Genomic DNA, 15,698 nt, shown 5'->3' with positions numbered 1-15,698 from the left:
ATGATTTTTAATGAACGATGTCAGCAAGTTTAAAGAGGAGGGCGAGATGTGCAGAGCATTTCCAACCAACCCATGATGTTCGGCTCGCCAAATTCCCCCTCGCCTTCTCAGCGGACCATTTTCACATTGTCGATGTTTAAAAGTGTGTTATAAGTTTGGGAAGAAAGGGGGTGAAAGTGAACTTTTCTGGTGAGTTCAACTTGTACAAAAGCTCTTCCTCATGCTTTGTGGGTTCGTGGTTGCACTCCTTGGAATCAATATTTTTTTCCATCAAGGAGTGAGAAGTGCAAAAGTTTACAGGACATTCCATACTGCGCTGCTTGCATTAACCATGGCAGTTTTATTTCAGATCTAAAAGCAACACAAAATGTGAAGAGGACGGTGGTTTAAAAAAAAGGGGGGGAAGGCCCAGGTGGTTGGAGAATACGTGGGCATAGCGGAATCAAAATTGAATCATCTCGACATACGTGGCGCGTATACGTAAAAACATGAATGAAGCAAACGGATCATCGCAAGATTTGTCTCTGCCAATAACTGCAAATATGTACATTGCATTCACATCCGTGCCCCATTGTATCTCGCACACACTCTTGTCGAGTGAACCCCCTCCCTTCTTTTTTCATATGTAGCATCATTGGCCGAGGGTGAGGCTGTGCTGCTGATACAATGCCCCCTGTAGGTCAGGGCAGGAATTTGGGATTTGGCCACGGTGCCGGCAATAGATCGCCTACTCTTCGCAAAGGACACCGTGGGATCTCGAACAGCAGACGGGACGCCCAGTTTAACGTCCATCTGATGGGCGGCAAACACATTGAATCACCAGGATGACGCTTTGTTGCTGGGCTAGGATGCGAACCTCGGCAAGATGGCTCAGGAGTGAGTGTGCATACCTCTTAGCCACCCTGCCAGCCCATCCTCCCATTTTTTTTTTGTTTTTTTTTTTGTATTTATCCATTTATTGTGGTGGCATGATTTCATGCTTTGGCTATGAACAACGGTGCATCGCCACTGCTACCGATTATGGGGGCACCGCTGATGCAATGCCCCCATTACCAGTTCACTGGTTCTCATTTCGCCGACCTCGGAAGGATCACAGGCTGAGTCAACCACATCTGTTGTTAATTCAGTGGCTGACGGGGCTCAAACTCAGGACTCGAGGATCCCAAGCCCACAACCTTAACCACGAAGCCAACCTCCCATCAACTTCCTTTGTAAACCGCTTAGAGTTCAGCTTGCCATCAACCGCTATTTCTCTCGGGCAAACAACATCCGAGTTTTTCCTCGAAAGCCAGCCGCTGACTCGGCATCCTCTGTCACAAATCCCAACTCGTACAAGGCCCTCATCCGCAGCCCGATGGGACTACTATTCCATTTTGTTGGTGTCCCTTGCCTTACAACTCCAATGTCATGGAGACCAAGACCCTGAAAATCATTGGAATCTCCCATACAGAGCCGAATCCCTGTGCCTGTTGCTCCCACATCGCAGATAGGTTGGTGACTTCTCTGTCTTCCATTTACTCCCTTTCTCGTGTTGTATCATCTGCCCTTCCAATGCTCCCCCCAGGTTTGTCCAGAGTGCACGCGTTTTTCCAGTAATCGACTTCTGGTGAAACGCTCAGACAGGATCATTGCTCTCCTCCATTATTTATTTTTTCTTTTCTCTTGCATGTGGAACCAACTTCCTTGATCGATTCAATCCTACTCTTCCCTCCAGAGCTTCAAGATGGCTATTCACCTTTTCATATCACCTCCCAACCCCCCCCCCTCCATACTCATCCTTTCTGCCCTCATTAACCTTCCCAGGTTGTTTTCTCCCCTCTCGTCACTCACTTTTACCTTTTTTATTTGAATCCATTATTTATTTATTTAATTTTAATACATGGTCTGGGGTCATGGAGGAGCTAGGACACAACGTAACAAAAGGAACAGCAGGAAAAAGGGGAAATACCCATCACAAGGCGGAGGGAGAAGTTGGATGGACAAACAAGGGATGCAGGTAATGATGAGAACACAAGGAGTGGTGGACACGATGGATACATAAGAAAAATTTTGGAGGGGTGGTGGTGGTTTAATGGATGTAGAAAAGATCACGGCTTTGGATGGGGGATGACCTGAGATGGTGGTGAATAGCTGTCTTGAAGACTGGGAGTGCTGAAGGAGATGGAAGGTGGTTCCACAGGTGGGAGAAGGAAAAGGGGAATAAATGAGTGGAGGTGAGCAGTGGTTCTGGATTTAGGTAGTTTCATGAGGAAGGGGGGGTTGCTGATTGACTGCATACATCCTGCAGATACTTGGGTGAGTGGGGTTGGTGGGGGGTTGACAGAGGGCAGAAAGTGCAAGACCAGAAATGAGTCTGAAGACAGAGACCACTGACCTGTCGGTGATGGTGAAATGATCAGCCCATAGACTCAGCTTCCTCAATTGCTCTTGCATTCCCATCCCCCCCCCCCCCCCCGCTGTATTAGTTTATCCTGTTCACCTGTCGCGTCCTCTTCTTTTTCCCTTCCCCCTTTACTCTCATTCTTCCTCCGACTGTTGTCACTCTACCCTGCTGTTCGTGTTTCCCCAATTTAGCACTGTCCTGTTGTCTTGCTCTTTCACGAGCCTCGACTTTGCATATAAAAATGTGGCGACACAAAAAGTCCAATTTGAATTGTTGGTGTATATTCGATCGAAGCTGATGATAAATCGTTTGTGATAGTTTGTCCTCTTGATTGACTGTACCTTCTACTGAACCACTGATGACAACAGGCAAAGGACAAGGACGTTTGGCTGTCACTCCTCTCGCAGTTCTGCAGCCGCACAATGAACAAAGAGCAAGAGATTGCCCACAAGCTGCTTGGGGACACCTTTCAGGTAGTTGCTTTACATGGCTGGTGTCGCTCATCTCAAAATGTTGTGCACGCATTCGGATGAAACTTGCAAGACAGCTTGTGTGTGTGGCAAGGATGAATTCTTTAGATTTTGGTGAAGATCTGAATCGGGATCTGGATATGAGAATTATTTAATTTTTTAAGTGATTCTTCACCATTGAGAGATGGGGCCAAAAAACGATATCGTACTGTATATAGCGTGATATTTCAAAAATGTATCAGGCGCGATATGTTCTCGTGGATCAGGCATGACGTGGCGGAGGTATGCGCTTAAAATTAATAATTTATAATAATTAATAATTAAAAATAATTAATTAATAATTAAAAATAATTAATAAAATTAAAAAAATTAATAAATGGAATAACCAAAGTGCTTTACAACAGTTTTTTACTTTGAAACTTTCTCAGTTGAAACTTTCTTCTCTGATCTTCTTAAACTGTTTATGCACCACTGTCTCGTGCTGTCCTCATGTTCCATTCCCACTCATTATCTATTCTATTCCTGCTGACCTTTTCCTTTTCCCAAACCCTGCATATGTACATTCGTGGTCTGAACTTTTAACATTTACTTCTCTCGTATTTTATACCGATTTAACCTTCATTTGTTCATCTGTTGCCTATCTCTTCCCCCCCCCACCCCCACCCCTCAACCAAACCCCCTCTCTCCTCATTAATATGTTGACCCATCATCGTCTGTGAATAGCTTTTCCATGAGACTTGAACTTCGTATGACAACTTCAGTCCGTCCGTCAAAGTGTACTGAATGAAGCATTCGCTTGATGGAAGTTTTTGAAATGGGTGCACTTTCCAATGTACCAATATGTTTGGTGGTCATGAAAAGGTTATTTAAAAAGAAAAAAAAAAAAAAAGGCTACCATGGTGTCGGTTGGTTCAAAGAATGTGCTGAATTGTTGCTGCTGCAAGCGGAAAGGTCATGTGCAGAATGGTTGGCATCGTGTCTATCGAAATAGCTGCCATTAACTGTTTAAAAAGTTATTTTCATGTTCTCATTGGGTTAACATTGTTGTGGTTTAATCTCTCGGTGAGTAATACCTACCTAATTTCCGTCATGCTACTCAGTGGACGCGGATTAATGATTTGATGATCATCTTTCAAAAAGCCCAATTATTGGTGAATCGTTCTTGGAGACGCTTGTTGTTGTGAAAACTTTTGTGCGAACCAGGATTTTCCCCTCTAATTTGATTGGTGTTGGCTTAGGAGTTCGGGTGGCTGGCTTGGGATCTTGGGGTCCTGAGTTTGAGCCCCTGTCGGCCATTGAATTAACACTAGGTAGGGTTTGACTCAGACTGTCATCCTTCCGAGGTTGGCGAATTGAGTACCAGTGTACTGGTCTCAGGGCATTGCATCAGCCGCACCCTTGGCCGATGATGCTACTTGCTTCCGTGTGCTGCATACGTAGGACGTGCTGCACTTGTATGCTGCACATTGATGGGCACATATCATATTGGTCTCTGTGCTTCCCCCCCCCCCAGGCCAACTTGGAGCTGCTGAGAAAACTCATTTTGGAGGTATTGTATGAAGAAGCTGTTGGAAAGGTGAGTTTACTTTCCTCCTTATTTTGTCAAAATTGCTCAGATTTGGCTTCATGTTATTCTATTGTGGATAAAAAAAACCCCCAAAAACAAAAAAAAAAACTCTGCTCTTTATGAAACTATTATTGTCATCATTTTATGCCTTTATCAATAGATTTATACTTTGCTGCACTAAAATGTGTCTGCTTCGTTGAGCTATTGTACAATTTCCTGGAATGCATGCCATCATAGGGCTGTGGGTACGAGATTGTTTGGCTAGCTCGATAATGACTGGCTATCTGTCTGCCCCTCCTGCTCTTGTCTGCAAGTAATTTAGATCCATACATTGTGGTTGATCTTTAGTACCCTGTTGGCAGCTGCGATGAGTATGAAGTCAGCAGTCCAAAAAATTCCCCGAATTAAAAGAGCGTGTGCTTGTGCACACCTTGTCAGGTGCCATCGGCACACTGTCGGATTATATGAATGGCCAACTTAAAACTTTTTCTTCCTTGGCTGTGCTGTATCTCTTACCAGTGGTTCACTCCGGAAGGTTTCAGGTCTCTCTTCGCACTCATTGGCACCAATGGCCAAGGCATCGGAACGAGGCAAGACTTCTGTTTAAGGGACTTTGAGTTGCAACCAATAATTCGAAGTCTCAATGGGAGGAGGATTAAGTTGTGTTTAATTCATGTACATTTAATGCATTGTCTTGAATTGTGTTAGAATTCTCTTGAGATCAAATTCTCTGAATATGACATTATACACCTTTTGTATCCAGCAGTCTAGGGTCAGAGGGACAAGGATTAAAAAGAGACAGACAAATGGCCAACACTAATAATGGAACCATAAAAGAACGGATGATATTTGCCATTAGGTATGGAAACGAGGAGCTGGTGATTATGTAAGTGGGGGAACTAGGAAACGGGCATTTGAGGAATCTGATGAGAAAGTGGCTTGAATAATAACCATGCATGGCATTGGGGGAGGACAGGGGGCTGGATCAGAAACAGACAGAGACAGCAAATGGTGCTGGAGTGAAGTTGTGCCTGCACCGACGTTCCCACCGTGAAACAAGAATGACCGCACCGTGCTCACAACCTGCAACATAAACGCAATACTGTACCACAAGCTACCATTTCCCCCAATGTTTGTTAACGTTGTTTTTATTACGCAAGATGTAAATGCAAAAACTGTGACTATTTGGAGGTAAACAAAATCTTTGAACAGCCCTCATGCATATGCAAATTACGGGCGGACGTGGTGACCTCTCATTCACACTTTTAGTTTGCTGCACTTTTTTTTTTTCTTCTTTTTTTTTAATACGTAGAACAAATAGATTGGACACTAAAGTTGATGGGGAAAACTTTCAGAAAGAACACGCAAATTGAGCAGACTACCTTCACCAGGTGGTAGCGCAGTTTTAATCAGGAGTGCACATTTTACTCGGTTGTGGAAGGATTATCAAAAGACTCAGGCGGGACCGCATCGTGTGTCACAAAGCCGATGGAAATCCGATGATTTTTAACAAAATTACCATGGGAACGGCTTTAGGGAAGCTCGTTCCGTGCGTGCTGACGGGCTTAATTAAACCTTGCTCATCATTTTGATTCGACATGTGATTAGATTTTTTTTTTGGGGGGGGGGGTCCCTCATCGTGAGCAACGCTCAACTCAAACAAAGCCGATGGAAATCTGCTGCAACAAACCTGGGCAGTGTAATCGGCAGAGGCCCACCAGAAAACCAAGATGGCGGCCATATTATTGTGGCTGGGGTGTGGCAGCTGTCCGCACTTCAAAAATCGACCTTCAACAACAACAACCAAGCATTGCTCTCGTAGACCTGCAACACGTCCTAGGTAATAATCTTTAAGGCACTGTTTTCAACAGACTTCAGCCCATGGTAGATCATGGCGGCACCAGTGGCGATGCAGAGTCCGTCGCATTCTGGATTAAAAGCAGGAGAGCGGTGATTAGAAGGGACCCAAAACTGTACCTGCAGAAATCTGTTTTTACTTGTGCTGTTCGTCTCCAGATCAAGTCTTCAATCACATTGATGTTACTACACCCAGTAAATGCCTCCTCGACCTCGCATCACTTTCAGGAGACATCATCATCTCTCGATGATCATTTCCACGATGCGTACAAAGTAGCGGGAAATATAGCCTTTGTTGTAAGATATTTTAATCGTATTATTTTTTTTTTGGACAGGACAGGGGAGGGTGAGTGGTAGCACTTCACGACAGCTGTAATATTAAAACTTCTCATAGAATGCCTCAAACTTTTGTTTGACTAAAAACTGATTTGATGGTCAAAATGGATTTGAATTGCGCATAAGGCTCCCTGGGCACACTATTCAAGCCCTTAGGCCTTGCAGCAAGACCACGGGCTTGACTAGCCACACCAAATTGTCTAATGAGAATAACCGCATCGAAGAGGAAGTCCTCGATAGACACCATTATTGTGAAGTATGAGCATCTGACTTGTGCACACGAGCACTGGACTATGTTTACGTGTTGGTTCACTTTAATCGACACTGTAAAGCGGTCCACTTGTTTACCAACTCCTCCAGTTTTTGGTCAATCCTGACCAGAATTAGCATGCTTATGTCGTGGCTTCCAAGGGTGGGGGTCTTAAGGAAGTTGGCATCATGATTTCCGAGGAGGAGGAGGAGGAGGAGGAGGAGGAGGAGGAGGAGGAGGAGGAGGATGTAATTTGCAGCTGAAAAAGGAACATGGCATCAATTAATGGACCTTTTATTTATTTATTTTACAAAAAAGTTCTGCATGAAGTACACTGCACTTTAATACAGCCCTTATGTCCCTATGGCTATCTCCTGTATGGCATAGTTACATTTGCTAGTGTAATGGACAGTGACAGGACTTGGGGCCACAGCCTGAGAGTAAATAAAAAGAGTTAGGATGGCAACAAAACAGCGGTTTTACACTCGGAGAGGAGATAATGCATGGAATTGTCTCCTTGGAAAGGTATTGGCAGCAGTAGATGGGTTTACATTTGAGTTGGGTCGGTACCTCGGAGCTTTGGGGATAAAGGAGTACATGGATGTTGGCAGGACTGGTAAGTGGATTAGGTATGGGTGGGTGATTATAATGTCTGAGAGAGTCTCATCAAAAAGTGAATGTGTCGCCGGTGTTTGTGCATTCATCATCAGACAACCCTCTTCTCAACCCACCCCACACATCCTACCAGTGAAATGAAGTATGTAAACTGATGGATCAAATTAGTTTGGTGTTTGCAGAGTACAGGCATGATGGGTCAAGTGATTACTTGTACATGGTTATCTTGCACCCCCAGTGCACTTGGAGCATGGGGACGTGCTTGTGATGAATGTGTGCTGCCGACATCTGAACGTGCCAACTTGGACAAGTTCATTGTCCAACTGTACGATTCATTGCAGCAACGTAAGGCATACATCAAAATGTGTGTAGCATGATGAGCATTCCCCCGATCTCTAATGGACGCAAGTCCCGCTAATGCGCACACTGAATCATCACTTCTGACCCGGAGGCTTCAGCACGGCCACTCGTGTCAAAAGACGGACATTTTATGGGCACCATTGGTTAAGCATCAAACGGAGCCGCTTCCTCCGATTTAAAGCTTATTCGTCCTCCTCAGGCCGGCATACCGCGTAAATATCTAACCAAGGATGACCACAGTTGTCATTTCAATGCCAATAATACCTCCCTGCTGTAATGGTGAGCATCAGCCGTGGATTTAGTCTTGCACTGTCAATCCGCAAAGTATGCACATCCGTACGACTTGCGGCGATTGGAGATTGGGGGAGTGTTCGTCACATGCCACACATGTTGATTTCTTTTTCTTTTTTTTTAATCTCCACCAGATCGCACTTTCCTTCTGGTTTCTTGGTTTGCATCAGTGGTCTGAGTGGCAGAAAGGCATTTGGTATTTGCGGATTGTGCGGTTTTATAGTGTGTGTGTGTGTGTGTGTGTGTGTGTGTGTGTGTGTGTGTGTGTGTGTGTGTGTGTGTGTGTGTGTGTGTGTGTGTGTGTGTGTGTGTGTGTGTGTGTGTGTGTGCGTGCATAATTTTTTTTTTTTTTAAGATTTATGAACCCTTTATTATACTCATGGCAGTTTGCTTTGCTATTATCTGTGCAGATTCTGGGGGCTTCCTGGATTGTGAAGGCTCAGGCCTGTATGTACTTCAGAGCTGCTGTAAGACATTTTATTGCATTTGCCTTTTTTGGACCCCCTGTTTTCCCCCCCCGCCCCCCCCCCCATGCAGATTGTTTGTGTGGCTCCTTTTCTGGAGGAACCTTTCACTGCTTTTCTAAACCCATTTTGGTATAAAATCCACGTGTAGCTTTGATGGTTAAGATTGTTATGTACTTCAAAAGTGACGTGCCGAGGAATGGAAAGCTTGCATCTTCAGTCGTGGAGGAATGTCAATGTTGAGAGCATCATTAATCTCATGCACATTTTAAATTGCCTCTCTCATGGCTTGAGAGAGGAATGCGAGATGAACAACATTGGTTACTTCCCTGAGAAATGAATAAGCTTCTGTGTTGTGATTAATGCATTTACCATGCAGCTTTTGAGATTTATTTATTTATTTGGTGATTAATGTATCTTCTGCGATAGATTTGTATATTTTACACCTTTTGGATCCATCTAAACTTAGATTCTTGATTGATGACTGTGAGGAGGAGGTGGTAGGAGGGAAGAGGTGGTGGCAGGAGGAGGAGGGAAGAGGTGGGGGGGGGATGGGGAGGGAGGTGGTTGGGGGGGAGGGTGAGGGTGGGTGCTTATAATGTTAAGGATAGTCTTGGAAGTGGGGGGGGGAGAGTTATTTAAGTTACATCCTGTTTTGTATGTAACCTGTCTGCTGGTTGCATCATTTTTCTGGAAGCATGGCTGTGCTGCTGATGCAGTGCCCCTGTTACCAGTAAAAGCTGGTACTCATTTTGCCAACCTCTGAAGAATGACAGGTTGTCAACCCACCTGGTATTTCAACGGCCTGACAAGGGCTCAACCTCAAGACCCTTCAATATCTTAAGCCAGTCACCTTAACCATTAAGCCAATACCAGGCTTAAGTTACTACACCGATGTGATGGAAAAAAGCTGTGGTAAAGTTTTGACTTAAAAACCCTGCAACTTGGGTGTTGTTGAAGGGCTTTTCGGCTGGCAGGAAGGGTAGCCCAGAGGTACACGTGGTTTGAATCTCGACCCAGCTGTCACCCTGGTGTTTTGCACGCAATGTGACGCATCGATGTGTGCACCGTCCATTAGATCGTCGTGAATCTGGAGGACCCGCGTGCCAGCACTAGTCGTCAGTGGACATTAAAGATCACGTTGTCTTTCTCTAAGAGTGTGCGTGTTATCGTCAACATCCTGACCACGTTCCAAATTCTTTCCCTGACCGACTGCTGGGAAGGCAACGGCAAACCACCCAGCATTACCTTTTCCCAGAAATTACTTCGGCAGCACCGACACTGCATCGGATATAGCACAGTGGTGTTTATGATGAAGGCTTTTACATCACCTTACGTTTCTTTCTGCAGGCAATCACAGCTGTGTACCCAATGCTGAGGTTTGTTTCCCACATTGTAGCAGCACGCTGCACATTGTTGCAACTGAGGAGATAAGTCCTGGAGAGGTGGGTTCAAAACACCAACAGTGGAAAATAATCACGTTTGACAATTGGTACAGTACCTTCAGAAAGTATTCATACCCCTCGACTTTTGTCACATTTTGTTGTTACAGCCTGAATTAAAAATGGACAAAATTAAAATTTTTGTCACTGACCTACACAAAATACCCCAGAATGGCAAAGTGAAAACATGTTTTTCGAAATTTTTACAAATTAATGAAAAATGAGAAGCTGAAATGTCTTGCATCAATAAGTATTCAACCCCATGAATCTATACTTTGTAGAAGTGCATTTGGCAGCGAATACAGCTTCGCGTGTTCTTGAGTATGTCTGTGTCAGCTTTACACGTCTCGATTTGGGGATTTTCTCCGTTGTTGAGAAATCAAATCCTTGCAGATTTGCTCAAGTTCTGTCAAGTTGGATGGGGTGCGTCAGTGAACAGCAAACTTCAAGTCTTTCCACAGATTCTCAATGGGATTCAAGTCTGGGCGTTGGCTGGGCCACTCAAGGACCTTCACGTTCCTGTTCTGAAGCCATTTCGGTGTTTCTTTGGCTGTATGATTGGGGTTTCATTGTCCTGATGGAACTTAAATCTTCACCATAGTCCAAGGTCTTTTGCACTCTCAAGCAGGTTCTCCTCAAGGATTTCCCTGTATTTGGCTCCATTCATTGTTCCCTCTATCCTTACAAATCTCCCAGTCCCTGCCGCTGAAAAGCATCCCCATAGCATGATGCTGCCACCACCATGCTTCACGGTAGGGATGGTGTTAGATGGGTGATGAGCTGTGCTCAGTTTCCGCTAGACGTAGCACTTTGCATTCAGGCCGAGTTCAATTTTTGTCTCATCAGACCACAGGATCTTTTGCCTCGTGCTCTCAGTCTTTCACTTGCCTTTGTGCAAATTCCAGGCGTGCTGTCATGTGCCTTTATCTCAGCAGTGGCTTCAGTCTGGCCACTCTCCCATAAAGCCTCGATTTGTGAAGTGCTGCAGAGACTGTTGTCCTTCTGGCAGGTTCTCCCAACTCTGCTCAGGAACTCTGTCGTCCGTCAGAGTGGTCATTGGGTTTTTGGTCACCTCCCTGGCCACGGTCCTTCATGTCCTGTTGCTCAGTTTGGTCAGTTGGCCAGCTCGAGGAAGAGTCTGGGTAGTTCCATATTCTTTCCATTTCCTAATGATGGAGCTCACTGTGCTCTTGGGAACTTTCAACACTAGAAATTATTTTGTACCCTTCCCCAGATCTATGCGTCGTCACAATTCTCTCAGAATTCTACGGACAGTTCCTTGTTCTTCATGGTAGAGTTTCTGCTCTGACATGCTCGATCAACTGTGGGGCCTTCTATAGAAAGGTGTGTTTCTTTCTAAATCATGTCCAATCAATTGTGTTTGCCACAGGCGGACTTGAATCAAGTTGTCGAGACATCTCCAGGATGATCAAAGCAAATTGGATGCACCTGAGCTCAATTTGGAGTGTCATAGCAAAGGGGTTGAATACTTATTGATGCAAGACATTTCGGGTTTTAATTTTTGATTAATTTGCAAAAATTTCTAAAAACATGTTTTTCACCTTGTCATTATGGGGTATCTTGTGTAGATCAGTGATAATTAAAAAAAAAAAAATTTAATCCATTTTATATTCAGGCTGTAACAACAAAATGTGAAAACGTCAAGGGGTGTCAATACTTTCTGAAGGCACTGTGTTCTTGGTCTTGCCCTAAAGGAGGTGTGTCTGTGTCTGTGTCTGCCTGTCCACGGACACATATTTTTGCTTTCAGTATATTTTTCTCTGCAGCCTCCTGTCTGGTCGATGCGAAACTTTAAATATAGGAGGGTCTCTCCATGGTGAATATTTTATTGATAACTCTGATGTTATTGGTCACTTGGTATGGCAGCCATACTGAAATAAAGGAAACATTTGGACATCCTTTTCTCCAAAACTGCTCAACAACAACAACAAAAAACATTGAAACTTGGCATATGTCATTAACTCCCCATGGGGTATATAAAGTGATTATGATGTCATCTGCAAAGTGGTATTCCAGCCATAATTGATTGAATCGAACTTTTTTGTTCCTTTTTTTTTCAAAAAAAAAAAAATAATCAAACTTCATATGTCTGATCTACGACCTGATGCGAGGAGAATTAAATTTATGATGGTCATAACCCATGCCAATAAACTATGCAACATAATAGTATGCATGGATGATACGGGTGTATGGGCCATGATAGGAGCGTATTCAGAAAACGATGGTATTTATGTTCAGACTGAATACGTGATGCGAGACGATGCGCCCCACCGAGTGCCGTTCTAGCATTTCGTTGCTTTCTATCCCATTTTAACCCCCTCCGCGCAAATTAATTTTGGCTTATCTGTAAGGATCATTACAGGGCTAAATATATAATAAGTAGCCACATGGATATGACGACAGGTTAGGCAAAGAACAGAAAATGATTGCTGTCACGATTATTTTATTTTCTATTTGCATTGGAAGCACATGCCTCATGATGTTGGGATCCCAGATTTAAATTTGCATATACTGTGTTGATGTGTCCATTATCTCATCATGTCCTTAGGAGTCTTGTGTACAATTTCCTCCCCGAGTCTTGAATTGCCACAAAGAAAAATGCACCGGGTTGCTTGTGCTGGAACAACTACGGTGTTTGGTTAAAAAAAAATAATAATAATAATTGTCAGTACTGTATTATTCGTTTTGTTTAAAATGCTCCCCCTGCCCCCTCCCCTCCTCCCCCAAAGCTGTTTGGAATTTCATTGAGTAAGTTTGTAACGACTTGCATTGGTGTTATGTGCAGGAAATTTTTCTCAGCTACCTCGATTGCTGCCAGCAGCAATGGAGCCGGCACAGCCGTCAAAAGTATCTCAGGTAGTCCAATTTCTACTTTTGATTTTATTTGGCTCAATTGACACAAGAAGAAGTTGAGCCGTTAAAACTGCCGATGTTCGGATTGCTTTGTTGCATGCACGTTAAATTTCAACAACAACAGACCAAACATTTGATTCTTTCTACATGACAGGGAAAACTACCTTTTTGAGTGTGCCTGCCTGAAATGCTTGGCCCAGGAAGGAGATCCTGACATCACATCTGATGAAGATGAAGAGGAAGTTGAAGAATGTGAAACCATATGAATTTCGAGTCCATTACCAACTGCTTAAATCGAACAGGAGAGGTTAAGAGTTTGGAAATGGCATGATTTCAGATATTTTTTTTTATTTTATTCTAATATCGTTTAATATTATTGTATGGCTGAGTGGAGTTGTTTTTGGACCACAACAATATACTGTATATATTTTTTAACAGTTAATCTCGTTTCAACCGGTAAATTGTGCAGTGTTTAACGTCGGGTCCGAACTACGCTGTTGCTTATGCAAAAGCTTATATACCTTGTTACAAACAAACTGTGCACAAAAAGAATCGTCCAAAATGGCCACAAACTTCTTTTTCTTTAACAGCTACAATTATTCCCACGTTCTTGTGGGGTCGGCTGGGGGAAGTCTTTCATGAACCAGCTGGCCAGGCCTGATGCTCAACTAAGTAGTTGGGGAATGAATTTGTAATTTGTTCATTGTGTCGGCAATAGCTCGCCCGACTTCGCACAGGACATAGAGGGCTTTATAACGTCCACCAACGAATGCCAGCAGATGGGACGCCCAGTTTAACTTCCATCCGAGGGACGGCACACCCATTCGTGAAACGTCAGGATGACAGTTTATCGCTGGGTCTGAATTTCAGCCCTGGCTCGACAGATTAGCGATGGCGAATAATGTTTGACAAATTTATTTATTTTTCCTCCACAATACTCGCTGGCCCGAGATACAAACACAGGCTAGAGGCCTTCGAGGTAAGTGTGCGTACCTCCAGGCCATCCTTCCAGGGTTGGAGGAGTAAATTAAGAAAAATTGGGAAAGGGTAGGGGAGTAAACATTTCTGGCCAAGAGGAATGTGTAAAGTCCAATTTTTCTGCTTGGTTTGAGTACCTTGTCTGCCAGGTAAAGGCACCTTCACAAAGCAGTTGTAGATCTGTGCAAGAAACAAGTAAGCCACATTCGTTTGGAATGAGTTTTGTGTAAACTCATTGTTGACAATTTTCTAAGTTGGAACTGCATCGAATATTACCGAAGTCGTAATATTTGTGACACAAACCCACGTGCGTTAACAGCTTCCTGCATGGCACAAAGCACTTTGCATTCCCAATGTTTACGTAAAAACACCTTTTTCCCCCCCCCCTCCTCGTGCTTTTATTCGATGGATTTGATCGTCACGGGGCAGGGAAAAAAATGTAGAAAATGTGGACACAATGGTTGAGTGCCAACTCACAGCTATTACATGTCAATTAAAAAGTTTGGCTCGTTTTTTTTTTTGTTTTTTTTTTTCCAACATGGAAAATATTTCACCGTATATACGTACATATTACATTGCACAAAATTTTTAAATGCCAAGTTTTTTTTTCACAAAAAGCTATAAATAAATAAAAACACAGCTCGCCTGCTTTCAGCCAATTGAAAAAATCCAAAGTGAACCAAGATGAGATACATTTGACATCCATTGAAAAATCTCATCGCACACCACCAGTGAAAAGCAAACTCGCAGCAAATATGCAGCTTGTAATGAATTACAATGAAGGAATACTGTAAAAAGGAAAACGGCAAGTGCACCACATTCACAATTAAAACCTGTTCAAAAGCTGACCGACTGGCTTTAACTGTTGGATAAAAGTCCAGAGACCCTGTCATGAGCAAAACATGGATAACTAGAACGGTACTCCGTAGAGCGCATACCTCCGCTAGACTGAACAGTTTACGTTTTGTTTCCCACTGATAGGCCGGATCTGCATCCGGACCTGAACCAAAATCTAATCGCCTTGTTCTTGTCACCTGCCCAACTCATCCATCAAGTTTTGTCGTAACTCGTCTATAATCTTTTGAGATATCGTTTTTGGCCCCATCTCTCAATGGTGAAGAATTGTTTAAAATAATTATAACATATGGATCCTCACTAAAATCGAATCGATTCATCCTTGACATACACCCAACCTGTCCACCAAATTTTGTCCGATTCCATCCACAACTTTTTGAGATATCCTGCACAGACAAATTGGGCTGAAAACAACCTCCGTCCACCTTCGATGGCAGAGGTAAAAAGGTCAAATTGCTATCAGCAATGTCTATCGATTGAATGTTTGATGCAAGATCATTAACAGTAAAACTACTTGTGGTTTCTAGTTATCCATTGTGCAAATATCAATTTCTACGATATCATACCCTTTGACATTGCTTTTTAGGCATGTGGTTTGTGCATTATAAATGCTGGAGTTTATTTGTAATTGAAAATCATCTTAACTTCAAGTTACCTAAAAGGATGTACATGTGCGTGAAGCAGTAGTTCAATCTGACATTGCGGAGACCGCTACATTTCTCAATGTAAGGTTAAAATTGTCAGCTTTTCTGATGTCCCATAAACATTTCAACCTGAATGATGGTTATAATTCTCTTGAACAAAGTACAATCTGACATCACTGGATGAGGTGACCACCTGCCTTGTATGGCTACAAAATAGAGCATTTTGTAGTACAAATCGGTATTGTGCAACCCAATGTATGAAAACGCTGCAAACTACACTCGCATTTAACATGCGTCTCTCAGCCCTTTTTT

The 15,698-nt window shown here is 43.3% G+C and overlaps 2 protein-coding genes across 9 annotated transcripts in view; one reads left to right on the top strand and one right to left on the bottom strand.

The window, feature by feature from the left end:
- Positions 1–14,399, top strand: part of SMYD5 (SMYD family member 5) — a 29,165-nt gene extending 14,766 nt beyond the window's left edge. For 2 of the 3 annotated variants that reach the window (XM_085848593.1, XM_085848595.1), the window contains exons 6-13: positions 2,752–2,856; positions 4,367–4,429; positions 4,940–5,010; positions 7,717–7,823; positions 8,540–8,596; positions 9,944–10,038; positions 12,842–12,912; positions 13,064–14,399. In XM_085848593.1, coding sequence (XP_085704719.1) covers positions 2,752–2,856; positions 4,367–4,429; positions 4,940–5,010; positions 7,717–7,823; positions 8,540–8,596; positions 9,944–10,038; positions 12,842–12,912; positions 13,064–13,175 — 681 coding nt within the window. In that variant the 3' untranslated portion in view covers positions 13,176–14,399. The remainder of the gene's footprint in view (positions 1–2,751; positions 2,857–4,366; positions 4,430–4,939; positions 5,011–7,716; positions 7,824–8,539; positions 8,597–9,943; positions 10,039–12,841; positions 12,913–13,063) is intronic. The other variant, XM_085848594.1, reaches the window with a different exon arrangement.
- Positions 5,004–15,698, bottom strand: part of LOC147015949 (palmitoyltransferase ZDHHC16-like) — a 76,003-nt gene continuing 65,308 nt past the window's right edge. For 3 of the 6 annotated variants that reach the window (XR_015049942.1, XM_085848607.1, XM_085848608.1), the window contains one exon: positions 5,004–5,503. Coding sequence is in view for 4 of the 6 variants with exons in the window: in XM_085848607.1 (XP_085704733.1) it covers positions 5,497–5,503 (7 nt within the window). In the remaining 2 variants the exon portion in view is untranslated. Of the gene's footprint in view, positions 5,504–8,336; positions 12,683–15,698 lie in introns of those variants that run through there. The other 3 variants (XR_015049941.1, XM_085848604.1, XM_085848606.1) reach the window with 1 other exon arrangement.

The sequence above is a fragment of the Eptatretus burgeri genome, chromosome 12 (genome assembly GCF_056783735.1).
Source record: "Eptatretus burgeri isolate ZD-2024b chromosome 12, Ebu_testis_v1, whole genome shotgun sequence".
In the NCBI taxonomy this organism is placed as follows: domain Eukaryota; kingdom Metazoa; phylum Chordata; class Myxini; order Myxiniformes; family Myxinidae; genus Eptatretus; species Eptatretus burgeri.
This window is presented reverse-complemented; position numbering and strand designations above follow the sequence as displayed.